Raw genomic sequence first — 14914 nt, 5'->3', positions numbered from 1 at the left:
CTATATACGGGTGCCCCCATAATTTGCGTTTTCTGGAGCCTCCGCATGTAAAGCTCGAAATCTTGATCATTGTGTGAAATAGTAGGTCTAAAGTGGATGGTCTTTTAGATTTACTTTCATTGGATTTGCCAAAGTCCAAATGATACGAATGATATGATCCGCACGACTCAGTGCAGTTTTCAAGCAATATAAACTTATTTATTTGCAAGTTTTTCTGGAAAGAGATCGGCCATAATGTCATGTGGTCTCTGAAGTTGTAACGCTTCTTACGCCGGAGCGCTGTCTATGTTGTACTTCCTATATTCCCTTATGCACACATTCCCCTTGAGTCATAATTTATGCAGGAACACCAGACATGCCTCACACATATGCCACACTTGGCAAGCTGTTTCCTCAATGACCTCTTGAAAACCCTGCCTGCATGTCTATGTGTGCCTGGAGTCGCCTGTGGATTCTTTTCTTTCGATCTCTCTCTTTCGCGCCAGAGCGAGCACTGAACACACAAAACACACGGTACCGACATCCTCGCAGAATATCAGCGAGGAGCTTTTGTGTGTACGTGGCTGGCTGGCTGGCTTTGAATCTCCCTGTGCAATCCAGCCAACCAGCCAGTGCAAGGGCGACACACATGTCTAATCTATCAAGCATTCACTCACTGGGAAACTCAAGTGCTCCGGAAAATGATCAGAATTTTCCAGTGCAAGCACGACAGGGTATGATACAAAGGTCACTCCTATCGGTTAGCGCGGGAAAGATTGTGCCGCTTGTGGGCAGGACTTAGCGTGGGTCCTTGGATTGTAAGAACGTGAGTGACGTAGGGGCTGTAGGGGAAACAGAAAGAGCTTTAGAGCGTGGCTCTCCTAGACAAGGGTAGTGCTTCTTGTCCATATTATAATTGAGGTGTAGCCAACTGCATGGTGTGCGTGGTGTGCTGTTGATATTGGAAGTACACTGCACAAGCGTATGAAGCATATCCACGCAGGCCTAATCTTACATCGCACTGGTGGGGGATATTCTTTGCTGAAATGAATGCCAACTTATCTTACATTTGGAGATACCAATGCATCATTTTATGGATAAATAGCTGGGGAAGGTGATCGAGTGCAATTCTACTTTGAATCAAGCAAGAAATATCATTGAGTGACTGAACTGTTACCATTCCCATTTCATCAGCAACGAACGTGAATGAATGGATGCCTGCTGTTTGAACACCAATATACCACCAGGGGAATTAAATCCAGATTTCACGCAAAATTAACTCATTATTTTGTTTCTATGGTTCGTTTCAGATGTTGACCAGATAGACCCGGCCCATGACTTCAGTTTTACAACGTGATTGACCTTGGCATTAATAGCCTTGCCAACCATAGCAACGAATGAACATCGTTTGTATACACGCACACAGTGCAGCTAATGAATTACACCATTAGTCTTTCTCGTGTATATCAAGTTAAGTGCGCCTGTCTTCCTGTCATTGTCATCGTCTCTCATTATTCCCCGAGCGAATTGTCTGCATGAGCCTTTTTAAATGTGGATGATATAGTGCTATATCGTCTTGAAATAAATGCGGCACGCTTCATGGAATTTGAACTTACACTCAAATCCCTTCAAAGAACTTTGAACGAAACTAGATGCACAAAGGATAAAGAGGAGAATTGTCGAGACTGGTATTTAGTAGTTGTTCTGATAATCTCTACCAAAGTGCAATTTAAACATTCAAACATCTCCAACCCCATGGAAAATTGTTAAATAAAGTGAGTTATATTTGGGCCATAAGCTATTCTGATATTCTTGATCGACATCTTATTCAAATATTGACAGATAATAATCTGATCATTGACACAGGCATGATGTCCCAGGCGAATACTTTGAAACCACGTAGCATGCTACGAAAAAGACTACCTCGCTACAAATTTGAATCGTCTGACAGGACCCTCCTTCAAAATTTAGTCAATAAATATATTGGGATTCTTGAGCGCAAAGCCATCAACCAGAATATGCTGGATGAAAAGAAGCGCGCCTGGCAGCTCATAACGCAAAAGTTCAACTCTCAGTCCGTCGATAAGAGAATTCGCGATGCCAAACAACTGCGAAAGTGTTGGGAAAATATGAAATGGAGGGCGCGTCGTGAAGTAAAACAGGCCGACATAGAGGTCGAGGGTGACATGAGCAGACACAACGGACACCATCTCTCAGACTTCACCCACCCCTCCCATCTCACATCTGGTATGATGGGGGTGGGGGAATTCATGGGTGGGAGCGTGGAACAAGATGACGAAGGGGAGGAGGATGACAACGAAGGGGAGTTCGATGATGACGATGACGAAGAGGAGATGGTGGCGCCTATGGGCACCGAACCGATTGAGATTAGCGATGATCTAGATCATCTGGATGCCACAGAGACGAACGGGAATCTCCCCTTGCCTTTGACTACCCCCCATGGTGATCCGCGGCATCCCAATGGACTTCCCATATCTCACCCGCCAGACGATGAATTAATTGGCAGCTTCGTCGCTGACGCTTGGATAGCAGAAGAAGCACCGGGAGAAGATGGTAATTTTCTTTCCTTTTGTACCTCAGTTTTAAAGGCAACATTTATATGTTATTGCGAGTTCAAAAATGAGTGAAGTATGTAGATGCACGGTATGCACGTGTGCGAAGCGTAATTGTTGCTGTATTATAGACTGCAAGATAAGAATGGTTATCATACAACAACATAGATTTACTTGATCTATAAACTGAGAGATATTAACAAACTCACAGTTGAATGGTAATACTACTCTTGACGTAAATAATGTAATGTACATTGGAAATCACAAATCCGGTGAGACCAATGAGGACCTTGGTGAAACGAGGGAAATAGCTAGACAATAAAGTTGAGGTTCATTCAAATTCATACCATTATGGGGACTGATCGATGAGACAAATTTCGATTGAGTTAAATTAATTGAAACTCATGACATGGTACACCAAAATTAAGAGGTGTTTTTGTCTGTTTACTGGAATTTGACTTCAGATCATTCATTACATAGCGCCATCCCCCCCCCCCCCATTCCCCGACGAAATTTGAAGACGTACGTATATGAAATGAGAATACCAGGATGAATCATAGATCAATAGTACTAATACCTCACTCAACTTAATATTCATTATCTTTGAACAGTAATTATTTTGATTAATCTCAATACTAATTGAGATACATTTCAAAGACGCCATTGATGTGAATTAATTGGAACTCGTGCAATTTAACCCACTCAAATGACTCGAGTGAAGAGGCTCTAGGTTAAAGAAAAAAAAAATCTCTCTCTTATTTGAATATGCATGACTTGAGAGTCTATTTCCTTTCACCCCCCCCCCCCCAACGTAGCCCCCCCGAAGGAAATTGAAGACAGTGATCACTCGCTCCAACGCTTTACTTAATTGTTTGGAATAAAAATTATAAAATTCTGGAGATCAATTAACAATTTTTGATCTCCGCGTATCAAATGTAGAGCTTATAAAATTCATCGATGTCATTATAAAAAATGAAGGTTGCGAGAGATGAAGAATTACTAGCAGTAAAGATCACATGTATTTCAAAAATAACAATAAGCCAGTTGCGTAATAAGCCCGAAATTTTGAGGGGTCCAGACATGGCATTTGGGGCCAAAAATTTCTAAGAAAGTTGCAAGCGATGCGATCGAGCCAAAATGTTGACATTTTTAATACGAAAGTCTAATTTTGTAACAGATTTTGACATAAGTTTCAGAAAATAATGTTATATTTACCCCCTTTTCCTTTTACTTTTTTTCTTGGTCGTGAAAATTTTGCCCATGACCCACAGCCCCCCATACGCCATCAGTAGACCCTATGCCATTGCCACGAGAGAACCTGGGTGGCCGGGGGAGGGGACAGAGTGCCCCATCACCTGACAGAACTTTGATATTTTTTTTGGAGGGTATAAAAAATATACGAGATAACGAAATGACATTTGACCTCTCTTATTTTTTTTTGGGGGGGGGTGGGGTCAGGGGGTTAGTATTTTCCTCCTGGTGGTGTTTCTAGGTACGCCACGGAATCAATAATGATTTTTTATTTGGTTTTTAAGACACCATTGACTTCAAATCATGACAATTTCATACCAATGCCCATTTCTACCCCCAAAACAGCAGCATACCCCCTACGGATATATAGGCCTACACACCTGCGCTGCAATAATGATAGTTCTATTTCACTCATGCATCAGCCATTTTTTTTCTTGTGATCTTTTATATCGACGTCTGTAATGTGGATCTTTGGTATTTACTACTTTATGTCAAATATATGCCTATATTCAACATAATATTTGATGTTTGCTGCATGATGAAAAATTGATGGGATCTGGATTTCTCATTCATTGCTTAAAATTGATAATGGGTGATGGAATCCGCTTTTCGTTTTGTGGCAACATTGCCAAAACAAACAAACGAACCATGGTAAGTCAGGAGTATATCTACGTAGTTCCTGCATGCACTGTAAATTGGCGCGAATCCGAAGTGTGTTCGGAAGTGAAGGATGCCCTGAATCTCTTCTCCCCATGATGTATGTACGTTTCTATGTAACTCGATGGTGTGCTATCGTTGTATCTTGAACTTAAACCCACCCACTCAACAATCATAGTCTGGCCGTACAGACTTTGCATGTACTCATTCATTGCTAGTGTGGGTCTTCCACTTTAGGCAACTATGCGGTAGTTAATACAAAGTCGTTTTACTTGCTACAATCATATTGCATTGCGATCTCTTTTACAGCTAGCGCTAATAAAACTTAACCAGGGAATAATTGGGTGATTGAACAAGGAAGGACTCGATCACATAAGAGTTTCTTCAGGAATTTGAAGACAGCTAAATCCTAACAATCTAATCTTGTTGAGGAAATAGATGCATTGATTGGAAATATAGTTCGTATTGAGAACTATATTATATGTCCATTTGGTCCGATATGTTGGTTGTGAAAAGAAAATACCCGCCACCTCGACTACTTTGAAAATGCTGCACTGCTTACATCGTCCTTATTTGACGCACTCCCGAAATACTAATATATAATTATAAACAATATAAACTGTATTCACCACTACCGAAGTAATCTTCTGTAATCACAAATGAATTTAAAATCAACGTGATTTAACAATGCAGATGTACTATAAAAAAAAAAAAAAAACCTCATCTTTTTGGTGGAGGGGGTACTCTAAAGTGATTGGTGTCGGTTTTAGAGTAGAGGACGCATCTGCGAAGTATAGTATGGCCTCTACTTGAATTCCAAAAGCTCATGATCATGCATAAATACTGAAAAGGGAAGGGTCCAAGCTTAAAGAAATGGATAATTGAAGTATTTAGGTATGTAGGGCCTACATTATTATGAGTGTCAAGAAAATGCTTTATCTAGGAAAGCTTTTGCATGGAAATGCATGTATTAAGCTGTATTTGATGTGGAAATCAAATATTTTTCTGTCAACAAAACTCTCCCTGTTTATTAGAAAGGATAGAAAGTGGTTTGATGTGGACAAGATGGAAGAACTTGCACCTGGTAGTTCTCACGATCTTTACAACATGTGGACTGTCGGGTGATGGATTCAGTCACATCGTCGAAACCGACTAGATACTAACCAAAGCTAATGCGTTATTTCCAATGATATATATCGCCATCGATTGGTTTCGTTAATATGACTAAATCCTACGGTAACATACTACTTTAAACCACCTCCCAATTCCCTGGTTAAATGTGAACCTATTTGGTATGTTAATTTTCTTCACGAGATACTGAGCCCGGGGGGGGGCATAGGCGGCGGAAGCGGGGGGACGGGGGGACGTGTCCCCCCCTAAATTTTAGGTGGGGGGGACGGTCCCCCCCTAAATTTTTTTTGATAACCTTTTTTTTTTTTTTTTTTTTTTGCTTGTCAATTTTTTTTCCTGCGTCCCCCCCTAAATTCACGTGGCCCCCCTTGAAACGTGTGTTGTCCCCCCCTAAAATTTAGGCTGATGACCTTTTTTTTTTTTTTTTTTTTTTTTTGCTTGTCAAAAAATTTTTGGGGCGCTTGTCCTATTTTTTACATGTGTCCATACAAAAATTTTAGGTGGACACCCCCTAAATTTATTTGCTTCCGCCGCCAATGGGGGGGGGCACTCGACCAAAAAAGTGGTAGGGGTGTGCCGCGGGCGAGACAAAAAAACGGGGGCCCTGGAGCTGGCTTTTTGTAAAAAGGAGGGTCCTCGGAACGGGCTTTGGAACTACAATTTTGTAAAAACGGGGGTCCTTGGAACGGATCGCCAGTGTGTGAGTACGTGCGTATGCACCCCTATGGAACGGGCATGCGTGCATGATGCAGCTAGCGCGGCCTCCACCGGGTGCACTAGCGCAGAGACGATGGTCGGACAGCGCTCGGCGGCCGCTTTTCACCAAAATTGCAGCAGATCAATGCGACCGGAACGGCGTAACGAAAAATATGCGAAGCTTTGGAGCGGATTTCTTCTTTTTTTCTCGATAAGAACAAAATACTATGCCTTGGAGCGGCTTTCTCTGTTTTTTTTCTCAATAAGACAAAAATGCTATGCCTTGGAACGGAAATTTGGGTGTAAAAATGGGGGTCCCCTCCGCGGCACATACCCACTATGCATTATATACTGAGTGCCCCCCCCCCCCCCGGGATACTGAGATCAAACATGATCTGCATATTTTCAATAAGCTATATAGTAATGATGACTCTGGATTGAGAGAGTAATAACGGGGCACACGTACAGTCAAGGGTCAAGTCCTTTCAAGAAAAATGTTGATTTGGATAGAGATAAAATTCAAACTAGCACGACGCTGAAAATTTCATCAAAATCGGATGTAAAATAAGAATTCAATGACATAAAGTTCTGCTTGTTTTCCACAAAAAAGTGATATGCAAAACTCAGTAACATGCGAAGGAGACAGTCGAAGATGGCCCTCACTATTTCATTTGTTTTTTTTTATTGTTCGAAACTTCGAATTATACAATTTTTTTGTCTTTTACAGATTTGACAATAAAGACAACTTGACTGATGCTAATGCTAATTCCACATGTCATTTGGCAATGAGGAGAAAATCAGAATATTTCATATCGGAGGGGTCGATCCTGGGGGGCACGGGGGCGATCGCCCCACCAATGAAAATATTGGGAGGGGGCAAAATAATTCCGGATGTGCAAAAACAAAACAAGATTGTAATGTTCAGCAAGGGAGATTGAGATACACAAATCGTTCTTTATTTCAAATCGTGCTCAAAATTTCCGCTTTTCAGATTGGAATATAAAAATTTTAAGCCCGCGCTTCGCGCTCGCATCATTTCTGTAGCAAATTATAAACTTCAAGAGAACTCCCGCTTCGATTTGCAATAATCCTTTGTTGGATATATATCTCGTTTTATCAAAAACGTCCAATAAACTCATTTTTATTCAGATCGAAATATCAAAATTTTCAGCTCGCGCTCGTATTAATTTGTTGGTGAGATATGTGTCTGTATCTCACGAGTAATATGTATATATATATATATATATATATCTGTGTGTGTGTGGGTGTTTTGTAAGATCGAGCGCCTTTGGAACGTTGATTCATGATTTTGCCCCCCCCCCATCTGAAAAATGGATTGACGCCCCTGTTTCATATAATAGAATACCTTTTCAATGTCTAGATAGATCAGTTGTGGGTTGGTCTATAGTTACGTTGCGTTTGTTTCTCTCAACTATGTTTTGAATTCATTAAGACTACTTTTTATTTTCCGTGGTAATTTAATTGATAGGCAGAAAACTGACCGCTTAGAAACGTCTGTATATTAAGCGCCCTGAATGTTAAAATATTATTAAAATACATAAGAAATAATGAGTGGATGGCGTCATCAGTCTCTTCATTTTGCATACCGACCAAGATGTGCATACGAATGTTCAGTGACATTAAAGGTAAATCCCAGTTTTGGTAACGATCTCAAAATGACTTTTTACAGAATCTAATATAATGACCACCCAAGTGTCTGTATGAATAAAAAATATGTGCAAAAGGATTCTGGAAGAAATTGTGTTGTAATTGCTGAGAAATAAGCACAATAAACGCGGATTCGGTCACTTCAGTCGATTCTTTATTACAGCAATTATAATACACTGTCCCACGTATGCCTATCTGTGTTGTCGATCTTCAGTGTGATCGTATTTCAGCTTAGATTTTATGATTTCACAAAGTTCAGTTAATGTAACTGTACCAGATCTAGATCCACGATGATATAGTCATACTTAACCTTGGTTTACAGACTTTCTCACGACATTAGTGTTTAACTGCAACTACTATCATTTAGCTTTTTTAAGTGAAACTCTATAATGTCATAACTCTCTTATTTTACATCGGATTTTGAAAAAAAATTCAGTGTGATACTTGCTGGATTTTTCTTTTATTCAAATCAACTTTTTGTTGGGGTGGAGTTGTGCTGTAAAGCGTCTATTACTTTCTTTTTTATTATTATTTTTTTTTTGGGGGGGATTGGGCGATAAATAGCAAAACAATAACTTTAGTTAACCCATGTATTTCTGGTTGTAAGGACGGCGGTTCCCAGTTGGTCAGATGAAGAAGTAACAATCATGCGCAGCTATATATTCTGAGGGATGTTGGTTCCCGAGGGTGGGGCGACAGTCTCCAATAGACCCACCGCCCCCCCCCCCCGGAACGCCGCCCATGGGCATATACAACACAGATAAACTACAAACATTGAAAATCTACAGCTATCCATAAAGGCCAGGTGGATCTTCGTGAAATATTCGGGGGGAGTGGGGTGGATATCGATTTCTTGAAGTTTTGGCCAGCACCAGTAGACCTAGTTCTACTCATCTTTGTTTTGACGTATAAGGACATCCAATTTTAGTTAAGTATTACACTTTTTCACGGTAATTGTGTAATTAAAAGTCAAGTCCCCCAGGAAAATGTTAATTTTAATCAATAGATAAAAATCGACAAGCTTAACATTGAAAATTTCATCAAAATCGGATGTGAAATAAGGAATTTTTTTTCATTTTAAAGTTTCGCTTATTATTTTTTTTACAAAAGAGTTATATGCACAACTCAGTGAAACCTAAATGAGAGAGTCGATGATGTCCCACACTTACTAATTCTTTTTTTGTTTGGAATATAATATTTTTCATTTTTTACGAATTGGACAGTAAGGGCCTACTTGACTGAACCGTGAAATTATAAACAATGATAATTCCACATGTTAAGGGAAGATTTGTTTCAAAGGACAATGAGGAGAAAATTTCAATATTTCGTATTTCATGTAATGAATTACAAAAGAAATATTGAGTGATGTCATTAGCACCCTCATTTGCATACAGACAAGGATGTGCATAATAGTGTTTGTGAAATTAAACGAAACTTAAAAATGTCATAACTTTCTTATTTTACAACCGATTTTGATGAAATTTTCAACGTTAAGCTAGTTGAATTTTCTCTTTTTATTCAAATCAACTCCTTGTAAGGGTGGACTTGGTATAAGATGTAACCGGTATATCCATGCAGAACCCTATATTTTCACCTGGTCGGATAGAAAGAATATACTACTCATGGAAAACTGTTTTCTCTGAATCGGGTCTTGCCAGAAATAAAGCAAAATTGTGTATTCCATGTACTTTTACTTTTAATTAAAAAAAAATGTTTGCATCGTGAGTCAAAGCATCTTGACCGTTCGTCACTTGCGGGCTGGAATTGTGCATGGTGCCCCTTGTGGCAGTTGTGGGACACCACTATGAACAACGTACTCTTTCATATCTCTTTCATCCTGTTGCGAACCATGTCATTTTTGTATCGTACTTTTTCAAGCCCAGGGTAAAGTGATGCATTCATTGTTCACGTGACAAAGCTTGCAAAGCACACTGGTTGTCTCGTTGCCAAGGGGAACGAGGAACGAGTTATCGTTGCCATGTACTTGACATCAATTGTGCATTGATCGTAGCTGGAAACGTAGGCCAACAGAGCGTGTAGTGCCACTACTGTATTTGGCAATCCCACTATTAGAAATGTTTATTATTCTATAGCAAACCATCGATTTTAATTGCAAGCTCTTATCTCGCCGCAACATTTTTTTCCCCGTTGAGTAATGTTGTCTAAAAGGGGGCACGACGAGAATGTGGGAAGGGGGGCATTAAGAAGCATATTTGCAACATAAACTACAATAAAATTTCTATATGAATCATATTCCCCCACATTGATAACCCGCACAATGATAAAACCGAAGCCAAATGATTCTAAGCGAGTTTGTTTGATCAATGAAAGAAAAAATACCTTTTTACTACTAGGAATCAATATCTACCAGAGTAAATGACAATTATCTTTGGCAATATTACATGTTAAGGCCTAAATTATGTCGCCTATAATACGTTTTCTAACTCGGCGAGTTACATCCCAAACTTGGGGTAATTCCAAGTTTGACATTGAAAATGAATACATGCAGATGTTTGTATTTCAAACCTTTGAGATCGTAACGTACACAAAACATATATACTAGTTTGAATTGTGGATTGGAATCACACTTCTAGGATTGTTGGATGGAATTCTGTTAGGGGAAGGGTATGCATGCCTGTACGAGGGCTTCTCTTATGCAAAATGGGTCGACACGATGGCAATTTGAAAGGCAATCATGTGTTTGATGTGATACGTCCACGTTATGTTATATTAATTAAGTAGGACCTTGTAACGGGAAGAGTCAAATGAAAAAATTAATAGAGAAATGAGTGAAAAAGAATAATGCAGTTAATTCGGAGCCTATTTGAGGGATATTCACAATAAACTCAAAAGAATTTGACAATTAAAATAGATTTAAAGTTGAGATATGTAGGTGCATGGAGATTTAGCTTTGTATCTTTTGATTGGCGGAAGTTATCCATGAATAAGGAGGGAAGTGCAGGATTTATATTGACAAGATAATGTAAAGCTGATGATTTTTATTCAAATAAACCGTAATTTTGTTACCTCGAAATTGTCACATTATTTGTGATATTCATTAACAATTATGGCGTCGGTATGCTTGCAACTATTGGGAATGCTCTGCAATATATTATTATTATCCTTAAAGAGAAATGCCAGTAGTTGCAGTAAACACTGGTTTCATGAGAAAGTCTGTAAAACCAGGCTTAATTGTCAGAATATCATCGAGGACCTAGATCTGGTACAGTTACATAAACTGAGCTTTGTAAAATCTTGAAATCTACGCTGAAAAAACGTTCACACTGAAGATCACCAACACAGATAGGCACACGTGAGACAGTGTATTATTATTGCTGGAATAAAGACCCGACGGAAGTGACCGAATCCGCGCTTATTTTGCTTATTTCTCAGCAATTACACAATTTCTCCCAGAATCCTTTGGCATATATTTTTTACTTATACGAACAGACACTTGGGTGGTCATTGTATTAGATTCTGTAAAAAGCCATTTGAGATCGTTACCGAAACTTGAATTTATCTTTAAATCACTGACTTTCGATCTAAACGATGTCATCGAAAGCATATTAAGCTGGGATTTTTAAAAATCAAATTATACAAAAAAATGTATGTCTTACAGCCCAAGACAAATGGCACGCTTCACAGAACTATTGTTTTGTAAACATGAGGCTTATCCGTGGGTAAACTTTTTCTTGTTTTATCATTTATGCATATAGGTGATCGCGAAGATATCCACCTGCAAACGGAAATCGGCGATGCATCACAAGAAAACCAAATATGGAACGGATCGACCTCGCCTGCTGGAGGAGGGATGGGAGGAGGAGCATCCACGTCGTCATCGACCAGACACACTCACACACCTCCATTGGCTGCCAGTGATACCAGCCAGGACCGCATCCCTCGGGCGCCATCGGTCTCATCCTCAATGGGCGACGCCGCAGAATCACTATCTTCTCGACATTCCATCAGCTCGTCATCACGCAACAACAAGCGACCACGTGACAAAGTGTACACCAATCAGAGCAACGCACATCAACCCCGTCGGCCAAGCTCATCAGCGTCGCCAGTCGTGCTTCTAGACGGAGATGGGGAGTCGTCGGCAGTCGCTGAGAGAAGTAGTGTCGAGGAAGCAGAGCGGCAGATGCGTACCGACGAGGAACACGGGAAGAGAATGGAATTGCTCCAGGCGCAGCTGGACTTTGAGAAATCGAAGGTGGAGAGGATGCGGAGGATGATGGAGATGAGTGAGATTGAACATAGAGCGAGGATGAGGATGTTGGTTAGATATCAACAAGTCGCTGAGAAACAGAAAGAGTACTGGTCGCATCATGTAGATACTGTGAAACGGGACGAAGTAACCGACCAATTCTAAATAAATTAAGTTTGTAAGGTTTTGTATGCCAACATGGATTTCTCCCATATGGACTTTCATAAACAGATGATAAAATGAGGAGCTAAATTATGATATTTTCTTACATGGTATATAAACAGAGACTTAGAAGAGCTTCTTCTTTTGTTTTTCTCTGTATTTATATATGACTTTAAATTTCATTTCTTTTTGTTTCTTTACACGTTCTGCTTAAAGTATGGTATTTGAAAAAGAAAACAGATATACCAAAATATTCAATTTTAGTTGCAGCTTCAAAATTATTTTATATGAATGATTGTATCATTCGGATATAATACCTAAACATTGTGATCGATTATGTTCACAAGTATTGATTCCTTTTTCTGGTGCAACATGTTCCATTTTACAAGAATATAATCATCCTTGATGGACAATAAAAAATCAATATTTTCTTAAATCTTTGATCCTCTTTAATCTTCTTTGATCTGTAAATCTAAATACATACTTCCTAAAATGATGAATAATTTCCTTTTTATCTTTACATTATTCATTACGCAATATGCCTTTCCAGAACTAATGTGTACATGTAAGTTCATGCACTGTTTTTCTTTTTTAATAGAGATCAAATGAACTTCATGTTTTAAAATCTATATTGATGACATCTTTATGATGGTTTGATTAAAGGGTAGGCCTTATATATATGAAGATTATCTGAATGTACATTGGCATGTGGCAGGACTGGAGATTTATTATGTTTCAAGTTTATTTCATTTTATATTGAGAGCAAGTAATTCAAAGTGGCAGTGTGATGGGAGACAAATGTTCTTTACTAGTGTAATGAATTGTTATCCAAGCATTAGCCATTCTATTCAACACCCTGCTTTCAAGTTAATTGATTTGTAATTGAGTGATATACTCTCCCTCTCAATTGTATGCAGGTTTATGCTTTTACCAAAGAAAATTTCTTATGAATCTATGTGTATGTACATGTGTTCAATTTCAAACATTATTCCCTTTCAATATTATGAATGATTAGAAAATTGAAACTATAAAAGGAATTGCTGCATAACACAAATGTCATAGCACATTTCAGTAATTATTTGAATTTATAGTACAAACATAAATATTAATTCTTCATATGAACCACATCATTAATTTTTAAGGGGGGGGAATATCTTTTTCCTGTACCTTTGACTTCAATGGCCTCTTTCCTTTTTTGCTTGGGGAAAATAACAGTTTCACTGTTTACTATTTTTGTTACCTTTAGGTTTTGTGTAACAAATTTATCTGAAAGACTATAAGAAATAAGTAGGTTTGTGTTCCATTAAAATAATCTTGACATGGATATCTATTTTTGTTAAAACCAGATGACAAATTTTATAATGTGGATAGTAATCAATTAGATTGCCTAGTGGATGTTTAATAAAGCTGTTCATAAGATAAGAGCAACTTTAAGAACGACTGGTGATCCTTTCTTTTGGTAAATGGTATACACCATTGGCGATGGTTTAGCACGTAAGAAAGGTTCACCAGTCATTCTTAAAGTGGCTCTTAACTTACAAACAGCTTTATGAAATAGCCCCCAATTAAATGACATGTGCACTGGCACTTACACAAAACTTTTAATTAACTCTTTGTGAAACATTCTCATAGTATGACAATCGATTTGATTTATAAAGTTGACTTTAACTTACGTTGACTTATTAAGGCTTAACTGCTTTTCTATGAAATCATTGATATCAACCTACTTAGCAGTTTTCTGTGAGCATTCTTTATGATTTTTCAGCTTTTTCCAAGAAATATTTATTTTGGGGGTTTTACAGACCTAGAGTTTGAATTACTTTCAAATTATTGAAGCATTATGTTATTTCGTATCTGGAAAGCTTCTTAACAACAACAAAAAATGATGAGATATGAAATGGAAGGTTTTTTTTGTCACATTTGTCAGAATACTTTATGGTTCTTTCTAAAAAAAATTTTTTGGTTATAGGGGGCTTTGTTTGCAAAAAATTAAAACTTGAAATTTGCAAAAACTTGCAATAAGAGGTTTTAGAAAAAAAAAGAACTTTCATTTTTAGACGGTTTATTTTAGTTTACAGACTTTCCTTGAGCAGTACTGTATATGAAGGTATGAATTTTCTTTTTGAGGAAGTTTCACTTTCTTTAATCACAGAGATGTTAGTTTTTTTATGTACTAAGAGATCACACTTAGACATTTGAAGCATAAAATTTGGTTGACTATCACATTCACAAATATATACCATAAAATGCTTTGTTCATGTTCTTTGTGATTTTTTTTATTATTATGCATTTGAGAGCACTTGGTTGCCTTTCCTTCAAAATATCTTCTTTTCATAAGAAAATAAATTATACTGAAAAGTACACCTTGTCAGATTCTTCAGTACTTTATCATAAATTCAGTCGAACCTGACCACCTGTCTTTAGTGGCCAGCAAGATTGTCTTCCATTTGAAAGGAATATGTGTATAGTACCTATCTATAAAACCTGCATGTCCCCACTGGCTATATTTCTGTTTCTATTTGGTCACCTTGGCAGACAGGTTTACATGTAACCATAACATGAACATTATGAAGGGATGACTGGATATTAA

At 38.2% G+C, this 14914-nt stretch overlaps 1 protein-coding gene across 2 annotated transcripts; it reads left to right on the top strand.

The window, feature by feature from the left end:
- The first annotated feature begins 552 nt into the window (after positions 1–552).
- LOC121418143 lies at positions 553–14685 on the top strand. 2 transcript variants are annotated; one of them, XM_041611855.1, is made up of 3 exons: positions 553–713; positions 1290–2553; positions 11672–14685. In XM_041611855.1, the coding sequence occupies exons 2-3, from the start codon at positions 1848–1850 to the stop codon at positions 12325–12327; spliced, it is 1362 nt and encodes a 453-aa protein (XP_041467789.1). In that variant the 5' UTR covers positions 553–713; positions 1290–1847; the 3' UTR covers positions 12328–14685. The 2 variants fall into 2 exon arrangements, with proteins under 2 accessions (XP_041467789.1, XP_041467788.1); XM_041611854.1 differs by lacking the exon at positions 553–713 and adding an exon at positions 740–805.
- The last annotated feature ends 229 nt before the right edge of the window (positions 14686–14914 follow it).

Source organism: Lytechinus variegatus, chromosome 7 (genome assembly GCF_018143015.1).
Source record: "Lytechinus variegatus isolate NC3 chromosome 7, Lvar_3.0, whole genome shotgun sequence".
NCBI lineage: Eukaryota > Metazoa > Echinodermata > Echinoidea > Temnopleuroida > Toxopneustidae > Lytechinus > Lytechinus variegatus.
Note: the sequence above shows the minus strand (reverse complement) of the source record. Positions and strands in the feature narration are given on the sequence as shown.